The sequence below is a fragment of the Archocentrus centrarchus genome (assembly GCF_007364275.1).
Source record: "Archocentrus centrarchus isolate MPI-CPG fArcCen1 chromosome 18 unlocalized genomic scaffold, fArcCen1 scaffold_23_ctg1, whole genome shotgun sequence".
In the NCBI taxonomy this organism is placed as follows: Eukaryota; Metazoa; Chordata; class Actinopteri; order Cichliformes; family Cichlidae; genus Archocentrus; species Archocentrus centrarchus.
Window position 1 is genome coordinate 5,130,810 of NW_022060145.1, and position 18,430 is coordinate 5,149,239.

Sequence of the window (18,430 nt, forward strand, 5' to 3'; positions counted from 1 at the left end):
TGAGTCTGCCACCAAAGAGGAGCAGCAAAAGCTGCTTGGCTCTCGCTGAAGACTCCCTAATGAAGATGTCAGTTTCATTTCTGACTTCACTGTGCAGTCATGAACCACAAGGGGATTTGTCAAGCACTGATTCACTTTGTGTGACATACTGTACATTCGACCCACTGAAGCTTGTGAGAAGGTGCTGGAGCGGCGTCTGTTTGAACCAGCCAATCACAGGTCATGTTTGTCAATATTGTTAGGATGTCACTCCCACACGCCGACTAGCAAAATAGATGCCAAGCTCTGCTTCTTGCATTCAAATGATTCACCGGCTTGTTAGGCAGAGATCTGTGAGTGGAATATAATGGGTTGAAATGACGGATGAAATCCCTCCGAGCTACACGCAAAGGATGCTTTGCCGTGCTGTCTGCCATATAGCAGACCTACCTACTGGTGCATGACACTGGGAGTCCTGTTGAGAAGATCATTAGATTTAATCAGGCTTGCACACATTGTCTCAAATGCCTCTGTTTTCTCGTGTTAGCACATAAGAGATCTCACTTTCTAGACAAGCAAACAACCATACTTTAAAGGCAAATCTACAGTGTACTTTGAGCACTGGGTTTAATTAGGATGATTTCCTGCATAGTTTTGGTATGTAGAGGAATCCCCCTGAGACTTATGTGCAGTTGGGTTTCATCCTTATTTTGTTTTTTAAAAAAAACAAAAAAAATGGAGTGGGGGGGGGGGGCAAATTCTAGTAGTAGTAAGGTTAGCACTGGAGTTACAGCTGGTTTTCTACACAAGTAAAAATTTGCACAGGCCCCTGAATGCATCACTGCGTACTAACAGGTAGCCACATGTGCCCCCCCCCCCCCCCCCCCCCCAAAAAAAAAAAAAAAGTTTTTCTCCCAAACTAAGAAACTTACCTGTGGGACTGGAGGTCATGTCGTCTGTATATTAAAGAGATAAGTCAGAATACTCGCTTTTTAAAAAAATTCTATACACCAAAGTATGTAATTAACTGATGCCACTCACCAGCATTGCCTCTGTAGCTGCTGCCTGTCATCGTTGTCTTTGCTATAGACATCAATTTGCCAACCGACAACTAAAATCGCATCAGTTGGGAATGTTGCACTGACATGCTCTTTCATTATGATGAATGTGAGCAGTGTAGTTTATTCGGAGTAATTGCTATATACAGTGCCCAGCTCCAGTAAACACTCAGTCAATAATCAAATGTATATTAATCTGCAGCTCAACAAATGTGCTGGTTTCTCCTGTCTGGGTAATGGAAAAATGTGGAAAAAAATGTCTAATCAGAAAAGGGCACCAATGGGCTCAGGCCGCTTCACAGAAAGCCTCACTGCACATTTTTATTTTTTTTATTTTTTTTGTGTATTTAAGTGACAAAATAGGCAGCGTAGCACTATCAGGGCTTTGTGAATAAACTGTGCTTAACTGGGTTAAGCTTGATTTCTTAGTTCGTGTGTTAGAAAAGCCAGCCTCTGTTTCTCATCCTAAAATGTTCTCTTCAAGTCACCATCCTTTTCTTCATGACTGTTACCTCTGTTTCCTTTCCCTGAATGTGTTCCTCACTGTTAGCTCATCTACGCACAATTCATTTTATTCTTTCTCTACCCCACTCTCCTCAGTCTTCTTTCATGCCGTATTTATTGCATATTGTTTTTCTGCCCTTTGTGCTCCTCGTTGCTGCTGCCTCCATTTTATTCTGCCAAAGCTCATATTTTAAACTTATCACGTTATCTGGCTGGTCTGTGACTCATGGCCCTGTGTCTTGGTGTATATTTATCTCTTTGTCTGTTTGTGGGGGTTGGTTTCATAACTCTGTTTACATGTGCTGTTTTGCTTGCATCCTGTTGGATATCTTGTGTGTGACACGTCATGGATTTTTAACTACATGTGTATTTAGTATGTTGACTTGCATATCTGGGATATATTGTTTGTGTGTGTGTGTGTGTGTGTTTTGAAGGAGGTGGGTGATTTATCTCTTCCACTGGGCAATTTTCTGAGTGAGAGAACTCGGATTGACGTTTATCTGGCCTATATGGGCTTTTGCATTTTTTTTTTTTTTTTTTTTTTTTGTGTCTGTCTGCGCTGGTGTGGATTTGTTGAGTTGTCTATGTACATCCAAGATGAATTTAATTTAAACTTAAGTACAACCCCTCGAAATGCAGTGTTCCTGGGCTTTTTTTAAAACATAAATACATTGATATATTTTCACCAGACTTCTGCAGGTTGACGTAGTTTATTTCCAAACAATTGCAGGATACAATTTGGTTGCTGAGCAACTCAAAAGATGTCAATTATATAATTTTCATCCATCTAGAAGTCGCTGTTTATCAGCATTCCACTATTGAAATTCATTTCTAAATTTGCATTAATTAAAACCACAAAAGGCTCTTGAAAATCAGGATTCATCCGGTTATGTTTCTAAGTTTTAATTTTGCAAATGACTAATTGTACTTATTACTTAGCAGTTAAGAAGAAATACTAAATTGTGTATTTATGTGTTGTAAAGAAAAGACTGGATCCTACTTTCCAAGGTCATGAACACGTGATTGCCTTTTGCTGTGAGACAGTGTACCTGGAATACACAGATAAAAGTGAAGCACACAGTATAAACATGTTCAAGTGTTGCGTAGGTGTACGAGGGATTTTTCAGGGTTCATGGGGGCTTGTGAGACTCTGGAGTTTTTACTGTTTTACCTTCAGGCTCAGTTTTGGGCCCAGTTCAAAGCAAAATGTGTAAGTGGTGGGAGCCTACTTGATGAATGCAGTTACTGCACTCATGGTAGACCTTGGTGGTTTCTAACTTCCACTGAATAACATTTCGTGTGTGTGTGTGTGTGTGTGTGTGTGTGTGTGTGTGTGTGTGTGTGTAATTTTTTAAAGTGGTTATGTTAGGATGCAGATTTCTAAATTGAGTGCTTAAAATAGAAATTGAAGGGTGGGTGTGTGTGTGTGTGTGTGTGTGTGTGTGTGTGTGTGTGTGTGTGTGTGTTGTCAGGTTTCAAACCAGGTTGTGTATCTGTATCACTCACACAGTTGAGTTAAAATTGAACTGTGGACACAGACATCTTGTCAATATATAAGTCAACCTGCACGGGCTCTTCAAGTGTCCCTCAGTGCACCAGTGGTGCACATCAGTCTAGACCTAATGCGGAGACCTGTTATGTTAAATCCCATGAAAGCCTTGAAATGTAGTGCACTGCCAATATAAAGTTGAGATACACGTGAAATGTAAATGAGGACTTAGGTGGGACACGAGTCTGTTGCTTGCATGCTATCTCAGAAGTTGTAACGGTCGGTGATTTCAGATCAAATTCCTTTGGCAGCTCATGGGTCAAACAGCAAGGTTGTTTAGCAGAAGGTGTATACTGCTCATGCTGGGTTCTTGCTGTTAAGTGAATAAACCATGTTGTAAGTGCGAAAAGGCCGTCATGCCAGCAGTGCTTGTCAGGCATGTTGACTTGCTTCTACTTAAAAGGAAATCTAAGCTGTGTGTGTGTGTGTGTGTATTTGCCTTAAAGGAGGCACTTGATATTGCTGAACTGTATGCATGAAATGTTATGCAGGCTCAAGAGTGCAGGCTGACTACAGTTGGATTTTGACCTGACTTCACGATGCTGCACATACATTAACCGCTCAAAAACCCTGCCGCATGATGCTGTATTTAATCTATTGTTAATCCACTTTTATTGCCTACTTTTGTGTCTCTGAAGAAAGTTGCATTTTTCTTCTTCGCGGCCCTGTAAATAACTGTTCCTCTGAATGAATACTTTGTGTAATTTAAGAAAAAAAATTCCTACCATGGCCTGCCTGGTAAAATATCTGTCAAACTGAAATATAAGTTTTTGTTTTTCTCTCATCTAACATCCTTTGTGACACAGGTTCTGATGAATGCAAGCAAACAATAACCTGTAGCATTTAAGCAGCCTAGGCATTGATGCATTGTTCCCAAGTTGCAGTCCAAGATGGACTCTGTCCAACTGTGGGACTGTCGAGATTGTCGACTAGTAAATCAGTCGTGGGTGGCATTGTTTTCTCAGAGGAATGGGAAAACAAACTGTTTAAAAAAAAAAAAAAAAAAAGCAGTTTTTTTTTTTTTTTTTTTTTTTTTAAATGCCTGAGGAGCCCGTTGAAGTGGATGTCTGTGTGGAAAACACTCGTGATAAACCTGTGACTCAGTTATCAAGAATGACAGTAATCATCACACTGAGTATACTGAACATTTCCCGTTTCCTCTCTGCATTAATATATTTTTGCTTTGTTTGTACCTGCACAAGATGGACAGTAACCATCTGTTTAGTACCACAAAGAGATGATTGCTGATGAGTCTTGGTAAAAGAAGCTGCCAGATGTCTTATTGTTACGCCTACAATGATGATGATGCAATATAATGTGCAAGTGGTTGTGCTACTTTAATGATTGAATAGAGGAAAACCAGTTTCATTACTTTCATATTATTCAGTTAATGTAATATTGCTATAAGATAATGTGTATAGTTTGGCCAGACAGAATTATAGGCCCTGCCTGCATAGGGTACTATTTTTGAAAGTGGTGTTGGTATGTTTGTGTATTTGTTTGTCTGTGTTGTTAGTTCACCCCCCCCCCCCCCCCCCCCCCCTCCCCTCCTTTTGGCTTTTCTCCTCTTGCTCCTCGCTGCCTTCTGGACACGAGTTACTTTGCATTCCTCTCCTCACACTTCCATCTGCTTTGTAACAAGGAAAGCAGGAATTAATTAATAGACTCACAGTGAGGCTTGAGAAAATGGGGGTGAAAGCAAGCTGCAAAGGAGAGGAAATCTAATCAGATTTCATGTGTGGATGTACTCTGTGGCAGCAAGTTTACTTCTTACCTTATCCTGCTCCACTTACGTTTCACTCCTCTGCGTGTGTGTGTGCGTGTGTGTGTGTGTGTGCGTGTGTGTGTGTGTGCGTGCATACAAACCACTTTGCACCCCCCCCTCTTTTCCCTCTTCCTGCACTATTATACAGTATTTCCTCCCTCTTCCTCCATATCCAGCCATGTTGTTTATATTTGTGTATTGAACAGGCAGCATAGGGAAATTTTTTATTTATTTATTTTTTTGGCCAGTTGAATTAATGCCAAAATGCCATCCTCACGCCACATCTCATTCCTCCTGTTCGTCCATTTCTCACCTCCTCTACCCAGGCCTCCCTCGTTTGCTGTCTAAAAGCGTCTAATGAAATTCATACGGAACAAGATGGGAGGCTTGGTGCCTTCTGTATTTTCCTCCTTTCTCTCTTTTTGCTTCATCTTTTTTTGTTTTCTTTCATATTCTCTCCCGCTCCATTTACCTCGTCTTTGTTGTCCTATCCCTCCGTCCTTCTTACTTTTCTCCTATCTCTTTGTCCTCATCTTTCTCTCTGTGGATCTCCCTTTCTTCCACATCCTATTCTTTTTCCCTCCTGATTTCTCCTGTTGTCTTTGTTTGTGTTTATCCCTCTCTCTATTCCCCTGCCATCCATTGCTACCACTTTATCCGCTGTACTGTTTTTCAGCATTTCTGTTCCTGCAGGCCTCACTTGGAAGCATTTTAGCTATTTTTTCCAGTCATTTATTTAGACGAGTTGGTGTGCGTGTGTGTATACACTGAACATGCACGCACACTTAGTAGACAAGAGTTTGTATTAGTTTTACTGAAATGAGAAATATATTTCTTGTTTTGCGTTTTACAGCTTGCCCCGAAGACATCTTGAAAAATGTATTTACTGGAGACGTGGTTTGTGTGAACATGAACAAACATGCCTAGCGTACACCCAGAAATGGTGAGGACAAAAGCCTAGTGTGCTAATAAAGTTAGACAATCAAGTGTTTGCTTCAAAAAGAGTAAATGTTTTGCCTGTGACCACATGTGGACAGAAAAGAGACTCAAGACAGTAGAAGATGAAAGAACAAGAGTTAAAGGCAGGAAGAAAAGAGGTAAGGAAGAGGAGAGGATGGATGCACAAAAGAGATCAATTTAAAAAAAAAAAAAAATACTTACCACCTTCGTCCTACTTTATGTTGCCAAATATATTCACTTGTCTTCCTTCACACACACGTGAACTTGAGTGGCATCCCATTCTTAATCCAGAGGGTTTAATATGATGCCGGCCCACCCTTTGCAGCTATAACAGCTTCAACACTTCTGGGAAGGCTTTCCACAAGGTTTAGGAGTGTTTATGGGAATTTTTGACCGTTCTTCTAGAAGCAGATTTGTGACGTCAGACACTGATGTTGGATGAGAAGGCCTGCCTCTTAGCCCAGCTGTCATAGGGTACACAGAAAGGCCCGGGCTAAGTTGGATTTGAACCCAGACCAGCTGTTCTTTTAGCTGTGAGGCAGCAGTGCTAACCACCATGCCACTGATGCTTTGCATTTAGTTTGGTAATGTAAGGCTTGGATGCAGCTGCTTGGCCAAGGAAACCATTCCATGAAGCTCTCCCGTCACGCACTGTGCCCCAGCATCAGCTGGCTTCACTCTGTGGATTTTATTTTATTTTTTTTTTAAACTTTAAATTATTTTTATGGTCTACCACTTAGTGGCTGAGTTGCTGTCATTCCCAATTGCTTCCACTTTGTTATAATCCCACTAACACTGACTGTGGAATAGTTATTAGTGAGGAAATTTCACAACTGGACTTGTTGCATAGGCGGCATCCTGTCAGGGTACCACGCTGGAATTCACTGAGCTCCTGAGAGCGATGCGTTCTTTCACAGATGTTTGTAGAAGCAGTCTGCATGCCTAGGTGCTTGGTTTATACACCTGTGGTCATGGAAGTGACTGAAACACCTGAATTGAAAGATTTGGATGGATTAGTCAATACTTTTGGCATTATAGTATATTTCTGCTCTGCCACCTTAAATTTGAAGTTGAATGAGAGTCATATGATTAATTTGCTTTCTTTCTGCTAATGATCTCCCTAAAGCTTATAAATTCAAATGTTGTTCAGTTTGTGTATTTCATATGACCAGGCTAGCTGTTTGTCCGTGTGGTTAGGTATGTAAATTGGATATAAGCGCTGCTGCAGTAACTCTGGCTTTATATTGAGCAGGCATGATGGTGATATACTTTAGTTTTCTAGCTGAGTGTAAGAAGATTTATATTTACCTTAAAGTCAAATTTTCTTTTTTCTTTTGCCACAAATTCTTATAGGATGCCTACTTTCCACCACCTCCTCCTTTCCCCCCTCTGCCTTATCTCCTTCCCTGTTTTACCATTATCTAGCCCTCACCCTGAGTCATTTCATTTTACTCACTCCCTCGCTCCCTTCTCAATTCGACATGGACATCCTCCTCCTTATCCCACTCGTTCCACACTCCAATTTATCCATCTTATCCCTCTATCCTTCCTTCCCACTCCAGTCCCAACTGCCCTCCCTCCTCTCTGCACTCCTCCTTCCACCTTCACGTCCTTCCTCCTCCTCTTTGCCTTCATTCCTTCTGTTCTTTTGAGCGAGGCCAAATCCAATCGTTTCCACACTCCCACTTTTCCCACTCGTTCTTTCAGTCTTAGTATCCCGCTTTTCATCCTTTACCATACTCCCACTCTTTCTGCTTCCCCTCACTGCGTTTCTCATCCTCCTGCCGCAAACGTTAGCAGTGTAGCTGTCATCTTGTCGTGTTTCTAATTTCCTCCGTCCTTATGGTTCAGAGTGAAGTTGCACATTTTCTTTACTACTTTGCCTGTTTTATTTCCTTATGATGCTCCTTCCCTCTTTTCTCATCTCCTATGGCCACAACAAGCAGCTTCCTCTTCTCACTATGCTATAGTCATTCTTTCTCTCCCCCACTTTTAGTTCCGGGCGCACAGCCACCCCCTTCTCCCCTGCTAACGAGCGCTGAGTGAAACGACTGAAAATGATATGCAATTAGTACTGAGCCTTCATGGCCTCATTGTGTGCGCGCGTGTGCACATGTGACAGATTGAGACTAAGTTTTCCGTGCTTGTTGCTCAATGGTGTGTTCTCAGGTTTTAGAATTAGGCGACTATACTTTCCATGTAATGTGATGATGTAAGGATGTGTTTGGTACAGATCAGTCAGGAGTGTGTTGGCAATGTATGTGTAGATTTTTATCAACGTATGAGTGTTTAATGGAAAAAAGTGTGTGTGTAGGGGCACACTTCTGTCACAGGTCACTACATTATACATCCTCCCTGCACCTTGGCACTGTAACCCGAGTGTAACTCAGGGCGGACATGATTCATTTTAATAGAATTACATTTTAATGAAACCTTCATTGTAGTCTTGACTCTGGAGATGACCTGCAGTATTTCAAGGATGATTTTTCATTTAAAGGAGTGTACTTTTTGAGAAACTCATATGTCCTTGTGTCATATGTAGGCTTACTGCCATGAACCTTAGAAAATGATTTTTGTGCCTGGCAGGAATCATGTATAAATTATAAAACCATCAGTTTTTGGAGTTGCACATGCTGTTCTAGTAGAACAAATATAATATACCAAATGGCAGCTAAATATATTAAAGCATCATCAGTGTAATAATAAATGTAATAAAGGATAATCTCGATGTAGGTACAAAACTATAAATGGAGCTACGAGAACAATCCTATTGAGTACGAGCCGTTACAGCTATGGCTTCTTTTAGCCTCTGTACATGACCCCAGGTTAAACTAAATCACAGCTGGTTAGCAAGTAATCTGAACATGCTCAGGATTCATGAGCCCACCATACGATTTAACGTGACATACCTCGCTCATTCAGCATTTCCGGTGCTGAGTATCCTGGGAAAGGAACAGGCTGCGTTGTCTTTGATGGGAATATTTTTACACCATCTAACAAGATAAAGATGTTAAAGTCGACTGTTAACTGTGATGCCATGTTATGCTGCACGTAAATCCTCTGTCAGGTTGAGTGTGTTAGACTGATAAGACTTGTGCTAGCTTGGATAAAACATTTGCATCGGTGGATAAACAATGTGTGCCCGGTCTTGACCTGGACTTCAGATGAAAGGGTTTACCTCATCTTTGAAGTTTCTCACAGGGAGATTCGGTAAGTTCAATTGGAGTTGAGACTTTTTTTTTTTTTTTTTTTTTTTTGGCGAACACTGCAAAAGCCGGTTTGTCTCGGTGTCTTTTAAATGTAGAGCTTTAGCACTGAAGTGTAGAATGTGAATTTGGCTATCAGGACTTTTTCTTCAAAACATAAGACCCAGTGATATTTTAAAATTCAATGCTCAGATGCCACAAAGAACGTGTGTTAAGCCATCAAAGCTGAAATATAAGATGGGACGCAGACCTACCTTCATGCTTCAGACATTTCTTGGCCATCTGCTTTGTCCTGCTGAAACATGCTTTGTTGTTTGTCCCCAAAAAAGGTTTGAGTAGTTTGGAAATCTGACTTTGACTATGCAATAATAGAAAGTAATAAATCTCGCCAGTGTTGGAGATAATTTGGGCTTTCATGTTGCTCCACAGTTTAGGTGTCCGATGTATATCTCAATCTAGTGGATTGGTGATTTAGTGATGTATTTACCAGCACATAAGCGGCCTTAAGTGAGGTTGTTGCACAGATGGTAGAAGCATTTTGTCAAATAATGTTTGGAATTTGAGTTCTGACAGCATTTAAAATAAAAAAATAAAAAATCTGTCACATGATCTACAGTATAAACTTGTCAGCTGGAAGACGACATAACAGACATCCAACATTGGACTTGGCTTAAAGCAGTTATACGTTCTTTTATATATTTAGTATTTTCAGGGACAAAAGTACGTTTGTTATTAAATTGGAAAAGGCATTTGCATTTCTCTTCTTACAAAGCTCAGTTAGCAGAAGGTGTATTTCCATGACTCTCTCTGGCTCCATGTACAAAAGAATCAGCAGCTTTTTTGTTGTCTTGCATTTGGTTTATTTGTTAAACTGGGGAATGTGTGCTCTTCTAAACCTAAATAATAGTCACAAGGGCCTTAAGGCAGGTGGTGCATAATTACTGTATACAATCTTCAGTACTTGTACTGTGTAGTGGGTTTCATTATTTCAGGTTGCTGCGCTCACATGCTTCATACTCATAACTACATTTTTTATTTATTTTTTTAATAATCAAATTTCCACCATCTAATTGGCACAGAGCAAACCTTGGGCTTGGTGGTACAGCAACTCAGGAGTACTTTAGTTTGGTGGGCTCTAGGCAAAATATAATTAAACTGCTGAGTGCTCAGTGCATAACATACACAATATACAGAGAAGAGGGCGTAAAGGTCAACAATGCTTTTATTTATTTGAGAGAACTTTTGTGAAATTACATTTTCACCATGGATAAATGGATCTGGCCACATTTCAGCAAAATTTGCTGGCGAACTTTTTAGGCTGGATGTCGTAAAACTTTCAGATCACAGCAGAAGTCTGACATGCAGGCAGTCACAGTAACTGATACGAACACTGTTCAAGTTACAGCAGTGCATCTTTTGCATCTTTGAGTTGTTGAGCTTAGAAAAACACATGGTTTTACCATTGAATGCCTTAGACAACAATAAAATTAGGGGGGAAAAAAAACTATTCTGAATATGGGATGGCGACCAAAACAGACACACTACCTGGTATTTAAAAAATAATTTTTAAATACCAGGCTGATAAGTTGTCATGAATACCCATCGATTGTAAAACCCCTGATCAAAACAACAGAATGCACATCACTTTAACAGATTCATGAAACAGTAATGGCATGTATTTCATATCTGAATAATTTCTTTTGTTTCTCTCATTTAAAGGTAAAATTTAAAAAATGCATAAATGCATCAATTTACCAAATCATAATAAAAAAACTAAAAAGTTGATTTTAAGAAATGCTAGGAATCCTTTAAAAACCATTAAAATGTGTAAACATTTGCCCAAAAACATAAGTTTTGTTTGTTTTTTTTCTCCCCCCTTAAGCCAATCTGAAGTGTTGAAACAATTGATGTCTCCAACTCCTCCCACACAACTATGGCTGAATTTTGAAAGAATTTTGCTTCTAGAGCTCAAATTACTGGCTAAAAAGCAGCAACCTCAACTGACAGTTATACTGTCAGTTGAGGTTGCCTGAGTAAGGGTCTATTTTCCCAGCACCTAATTTTTGTTGATGGAGGCTTAACAATTTCTGGGCCCTAGATACTTTTAGCAGTGGATAATAACATAACATTACAGTACAGATTTGGTCCATTGAACCATAGACCATAAATGGTGAAGTTGGAGATTAATGATCATTAATTATACATATCTCTTACCCATAGATTTTTTGTATTCATGTTATAGGCTTTCAGATAATTCTTGCATGTGTGACACACGTCAGTAAAGACAGATGGGTATGTTGCGTTTTCTGCTTTGGCTCCTAAACAAGAGAATTGTGAAGAACAGAAACCTCCATGGTTAAATATTACAAACACAGTATTTCTGTTTTAATGTTTCTCAATCTTTCAATCCCCACTTTAGTCTTCTTACCACAGTTGATTCTCAGACACTGAGATTATTTAAAAGTACGGATTTATAATCTGCTCGAGTCAGAACTTTCAGATCATACTATTCAGCTAGCTACATTATTCTTAACCTCAAGTCTCAGCTGCTAACTCTCATCCCTGCTCATGGTACCAAATTTTGCTTCTGTACAGATGTTTCGGGTCAATCCTAATAACTCTGGTTAATCCTCTGTGTTCTCTAGTTTGCCAGCAGTTAAAAACATGCAGCATTTACTGTCATCACATTTGTATTGTAGCTGAGCATGCTCATGGGCTGTAGTGCAACACTGACTTCACTGAAGGCAAATCGCCCTCATCCCCTCCCTGCATAGTTGGGCCTTATTGTGTAACTTGCTAATGATCCAAATGACTTATTCTGCAAATGGCTGCACTGAGGGACAGATGTTGCTGCAGGCCCTTTAATTTGTCTGAGTCAAATTAGTATACAGTGAGTTTCATAAACCTTCAAGGCACCTCATTCAATCAGTATAGCCTTATGTTTCCCAAGTAGTTTAATTATGTACAGAAAGAAATCTAGGTCAAACTTGATCTCTATGTAAATTAAAAAAAAAAAGCCACATGTTTGACTCAACTGAGAAAATGTTTATCATCTCATTTGTCATTGAAATGTTTGTTTTTTTTGTATAATACTAAAGAAGTTGAATAGGAACACACATTTTCCATGTCATAAACTAGTTTATTGGAATTTGGATACTTGTCTATAAAGTCATGTTTTTGCTTTGTTTTTCTCCTCCTGAATCACTTTTCATGAATATCTGAATGCTCTGCAGATGTGAGTGGGCTTTATTAGGTGAGCAGGATGAACTGCTGAAAGAAGACATTAATAAGCAAATATTTTGACTGTATTTCAATTTGTGTTCCTTACCCTGACTTTGAATCAGTGAGTAAATCAGCATTCTTGCCTTACCATTTTATTTCCGTTATTTGCCTCCTTCATATTTTACACAAGAGATAAATAAGAGATTCATATTCCTATGCACTGTCTGGTAAAGAACCACAGCCCTTTAAAGCTAACAGTCTGGTGGACTTAACCACCAAAACCTAGTTGCTGTTCCCAGTCTGGCTGAAAATTGGCATCCTAATTGAAAAATAAAATGCAGGGAAACTGAAGTTTAGACCGCTCCACTCACGTCTTCTAATAAGAACAAGGCATCAGAGTTCCAACATATTCATGGAAGTGAAAGAAAGGCATGATGTTGGTGCCTGCCCAAGTTACCATGAGAGAATTGGTGTTTTCCACTAAGACATTTCACACCAGGCTGATCCATAATTGTCCTTTTGTTTGGCCAAGATATGGATGCCACATAAATGAGACACAAAGGCGATGGAAGCCAAAACGGTTGTTGCTCATATGTGTCCCAATCTGGCAAAATGAGTCAAGAGGCAAGTGGCAGGGGTTAATTCTTAGGCAAATAATGCAAATCTACCTGCTGTATTGGGGGTCATTTCTGGGTTCAAGGGACGTTCTTGAATCCCGTGAACCTGGTAATGACCCCCAACACAGCGTGCCGATTCATGTCATTTGCCTAAGAATTAGCCCCGGCCACTGGCGACTCATTTTGCCAGATCGGGTCTCACATGTAATTCCTTCTGTTTCTTATTCATCCTTCAGGGTGGAGAGATTTCCCAGTTTTTGCCAGTGGGGTGGGTTGACTGGACATTAATAATTATTCAACCCCCCCCCCCCCCAAAAAAAAATATGCCTGTCCACTGCTGCATTTAAAATATGCCCCCAAAAAGTAAACAGAATGAAGTATTTTTATACATTTTGCTTTCATGTTATTGACCGCACTGGGTCATGAAACTTAACCCAGAAAGTCTCATTTGAGCTTTACATTTAAATAAATGCATGCAGATGAGCCCAAATTGATGTTAAGGGTTACAGCTCATGGAAATGGGAGGAAAAGTTTCGTTCTTGCATTTAAATTCCTCCTTATATCGGATAATTACTGAATACAGATTTACATAATGTACTGCTGTTTGCGTGTGTGTACTTGCCCCTGAGTGGTGATGTATTTCTAGAGTTGTGAATAAAATGTTCTGCACATGTAAAACAGTGTGTGTTAGAAATGGGGTAACAGAACACTTTATTTATTTTTTTTAATTTTAATACTGACTCACTGTCTGGTGAGATTTTGTGGTTTTCTGAAGTTGTTTGAAATGTAATTTAATAAGATATAGAAATGAATGACAGAGTGCTTGAAATGCATGCTGAGCATATTTAAATCTCTCTGACTGAAAGATTCAGATTTTAATCAAACAAAAATGGTAGGGGTCTGTTTGAGTGGTTGATCTGTAGCACATTAGTATCCCTAATCATTAATGAACACAAGTTACATTGCTGATTTATCACTTGGTTACATTGTGTAAAATTGGATTTGTGGTGTCCTGCGTGTTTACCCATCTATTACAATCCAGGAGTTTCTTTTTTTTGTTTTTGTAGCAACATCAAATTAGTAGTGAACCATAAAAGATATCTGAGGGATTGTTTTCCTGTCAACCCTTGCAGCTTCATTTTCTCAAATGAGAAGCTAAATATACTTTATCTTCATACCCGCTCGGTTTTGATTTTATGCCAAGAATAGCTAAAAAAAATTTTATATTAGGGGAAAAATGGCCTTTGTGGTCCCATAAGCCTTGTAAGGGGAGAAAAAATGTTCTCCACAGTGACATCAAGGGGAATTAAGGGCTATTCACACCATACTCAGGTTGTCCATTTATTCACCTCATCGCCTCTCTCTCCCTACAACAGTGTGGACCTGGTGCACGCTCAGCTCCACGTGTGCGAGGGCCGCAGCCTGTCCGAACTCGGCCTCAAACAAGACAAGATCAGGGTGAATGGCTGTGCAATCCAGTGCAGAGTGACAACCGAGGACCCAGCCAGAGGCTTCCAGCCAGACACAGGAAGGATCGAGGTAGGCTTTATCTAAAAGTGCCCTCATTATGCTCATTTGCTGGTGAAGTAAAGTTCTTTATTGCTCGCTGAGGAACTTTAATGAAGACGTGAATCAAAACTGCAGAGGCCAAACGGGGCCAGTCAGTTTTATCAAGTCATTTTTTTTTTTTTTTTTTGGGAGAGATTTCACATGGTGAGAGAGAGTGCATATTTTCAACCACCAAGGATTGCACAGAAAAGGGGGGAAAAAAAATCCAGAAAGTTGCTTGCTTTTTGGCAAAACTTCAAGAACAAGAATATTAGAGTTCCATGTGTACCTTTTCTAGTAGTATCCCAGAACCTCTAAAGTAACTAAATCTGCCAGAGTTCAGTGCACTTTACAAAGCTGGTGTTTGCAGAATATAATTTTAACCTTGTTCGTTTATATACTCAAACAATAAGAGCCTTGGAGCCGACCATGCGTGCACCTGAATCCTGATCTTAATATCTGAAAATGAAGCTGAACCTGCTGGTGATTCCAACAGAACAACTATTCCCAAAGTGAGATAATTTTCCTGTTTTAAATCAGTAGCTGCATTCAAACTGTTAGACTAAGAGGGTTCAACATTGTCAAATGGTGGGTGTGTTTTGACAGCAACCTGTTTTTCACAAGTAGTCTGTTCTGCCTGTTGACAAAAATAATGGATTAATCCTGGAGGGATGATAACGTGGCAGGTTCCCACAGATTGTCAAATCTGAGAATTTGGTTGGATGAGAACCAGCAGACCTGAACGTACCTCTTAGCTGTCAGTGCTGTGACACCACCATCCACCGCCATTACTTTTTGATGACTTAATTTTTTGACTCTTGGGATGTGATTGAACTCGACTTGCATCACTGGCTTTCTGCTCTTACCAATTAATTCTCTTGGTTCTGTTTTTTTTTTTTTTTTTTTTTTTTTTAAAGGTGAATTAGAAGTTGTTTTGCATATGGATGAATTTAAATCGATTGTCATTTCATTTGACTCCAAGGGGTTTTAGTTTATTGCCAGGATATGTGGCTCAATGATCAGACTTAATTTAACTGGGATATATCAGCACATTAACGAAGAGGTGTCTGACAATTTCTGATTTTAAGTTGTATTATAATAAACAGCATATATTTCAGAATCACCTTTAAATTGCGCTTGCGGGCTAGAACTCGTAATCTCTTTTTAAATACCATCCTCATTAGGTAGCATTCGCACGTTCACTACTGAAAATTGTGGGAAAAGGAGCCATGAAGGCCTTTGTGACCCTTCCATTTCAAGGACTTGCCATCCCATTTCTGCTCCATATTTTCTTCTCTCGTCAGCTCCCCCTGCATTGCTCATAACCTTCCTCCAGCCTACCACTCATCTTAAAATAATTTACATATTTCATGCATCCTCATTCCCTCTTGATACGGCACTCTTTCTCCTCTTTTCACCCATTCAAATCATTACCTTCTGTGCTCTCCATCTCTTCTCCTACGCTTTTTCCTGCCGTCCTGCACTGTTTATCTGTCTTTTTCAGCTAGGAAACAAGATGGTAAACAGAGCGACACCCCACTACAACCATGCAATATGAATAGAATAAACAGTCAATAAAGATGGCGGTATGGCACACAAGACAATTATTACTGGATGACACTGACAGGGTTGGAGGCGAGGCAACACTGTAAAAGGTGACGGGCGTGAGCGTGAAAGTTATAGGTTGTAATTCACTCGAGGTGTCTGAGGAAATTTGGTTAACTGGCTTTGTGAAATGAAGATAAGGAAACCTCTGCGCAGTGTTGAGCCGATAAAGATAACCCCACCCCCCAACATGATGCCCAAATCTTTCAGTAGCAAATCACCCTCACTCAACACATTTCCAAACCCATGTCGTACACTTCACTGGAAACTTCTTTCTTCCATAAAGCGCCAAAATCAGGTGTCCTTTGCACAGATGTAAAATATAACTGTTAGAAAAGCATGAAAATGCAGCACAGCAGTGGTGGGATACTGGTCTTGGGGTTAGAAAAGGAATAGCACAACATGAGAAGCTAGTTTTTCCTTCTGTATGTAAAGGGCAAAGTGATGCCAAACCAAAGCAAACACATGGCTCACATTTGCAGAAACTAAACAAATTAACCCCCCCCCAAAATCATTTCAGATTCTGACGGTGGTAAGTTTACCCAACAAGTGTGTGCTAAAACAGACAAAACGGGGAGGAAAAAACTGAACTGTTAAAATAAAGGACAGCAACATTTGACCCTGAAAAATGAATGGGCAGTGTTTTTAATTTATTATAGGGATGGAGTCATAATTTATAGGAATGACTCAGTTCTTCGGGGCTTTAGTTTGTTTTTTTTGTTTTTTTTTCACCGATATCGTGCCGTGCGTGCACCAACAAATTCGCCCTCTGGCAAGTTTCTGAATAGATTGAATAGATGTGTAGCAGGGAATAATGGATATGTTGTTGTATATAATGTTTTAACAAATGAAATCCACAGTTACCACAGGTGCATTTTTATTCCAAAAAGCTTAAAATTGCATTGGTACATTTGTTAATAACAATTTAATAAATTACATATTTTCAGAGGTTTTTTTTGGAGAGACTACATGCAGACATGAGAAAAATGGTGAATTTCAATAAACCCTGACAAGCTTAAGCAGCTTCATGCAACACTAAAGACTAGAAAGCGGGAGTAGTGTTGAATTTGCGCACACACACTGCTAATGATATTGGCTCATAACTTTGACGAGTATTTTTCATGTCTTTTTAAAATAAGAATTCCCTTCTGATGTTGACTACCTGCAATATATGGGGTTTCCTTAAACTACTGTTTTTCTTACACTCGTGCTTCGTATTCTTCATAAGATGCTTCACTTATGCGCCATTAAAAAAAAAATCGGAGGAAGGGGAATGAAAAATATGCTAATGCTTTTGCTTGAGGGGGAGTGTAGCCTGGAGCGGCAAAATGGTGTTCAGGCGTAGAAGGAGGCGCAGAGGAGAGGTTCATAGAGGGGAAAATAAAGTAAGGTGTGAGCGAGGGATGAGGTCTGAGGGGAAGGCGAGGATGAGGAGTGATGGATGCCGTAGTACAAGCATGGCAGCAGCCCCGTCGACAGAATGACAGGGAGGAATGGTCTGCCCGCTTGGGAAGGCAAGGGGGGGGGGAGAAGAGTATTAAAGCGGCACCTTGACATTTTGTATTTTAATCTATTTTTCTTCAGCAGACACTCGTCACATTCGGTGTATTCGCGAGCCTTTTGGCACATAAGCGCTGTGATCAGTTTAGCTTTGAGAGATATGAAGGTGATTCTTAGAAGCACAAGTGGAAAAACCTTTACTCCCGTAGTGTGATAAGTGGATGATGAAAGACTATTTACTGAACCCTGAAATCACATTACGGCTGTAAAATAAAGATGGGGGAAATATGGCTTTGTTGTTCACAGCAGGGGAAACAGCAGGGGAAACGGCGGGGTCTGATCTGGCTTCGTAGTATACTGAGGTATTGAAGCGAATGATTAACTTGCGATATAAGGGAGCAGCGATCGCCCTCCTTTCATCTCAGCATTTATCTGCTGATCCATCTTCAGATATCTTCATTTGGATATAAAGAGTTGCTCCATCATGCCTCTTTCCTCTTAACTCCTCTCTGTCCTCCTCCTCCTCCTTGTTGTCAGCAGTGCCCTTTTCTCCCAGTTTGTCAGTGTTACCACATTTGCTCTCAGTCCATTACGTCCAACTATCAATCTTCTCTCCTCCTTTCATCCCTTCACCTTTAACGTCCCTTAACCTTTAACATTCCTAGCAGTCTCTTTCATTTCTTGGCTCACATTTGTCTTTCTCGATCCCCTGGCCCATATTCGTCTCCACAAAAAAGGTAGCGAGTAATGGGGCCGCTGTCCTGCTGTTTTCCTCTCCACCTAGCGTTCATTTTATTCAACCTCCTCCTGTTATTCAGAAACTCATTTTACATCTTCCTTTCGCCCACTTTGCCTGCCCTGTGTCCATCTCTCCTGCAGTCATTTGCTGCTCAGTATATTAAACCAGGGGAACAGAA

The 18,430-nt window shown here is 40.1% G+C and overlaps 1 protein-coding gene across 1 annotated transcript in view; it reads left to right on the forward strand.

Moving 5' to 3' along the window:
- pcxb (pyruvate carboxylase b) overlaps positions 1 to 18,430 on the forward strand; it is a 309,723-nt gene that overhangs the window by 88,294 nt on the left and 202,999 nt on the right. The window contains exon 11 of the mRNA XM_030722659.1: positions 14,237 to 14,399. Within this exon, the coding sequence (XP_030578519.1) occupies positions 14,237 to 14,399 (163 nt within the window). The remainder of the gene's footprint in view (positions 1 to 14,236; positions 14,400 to 18,430) is intronic.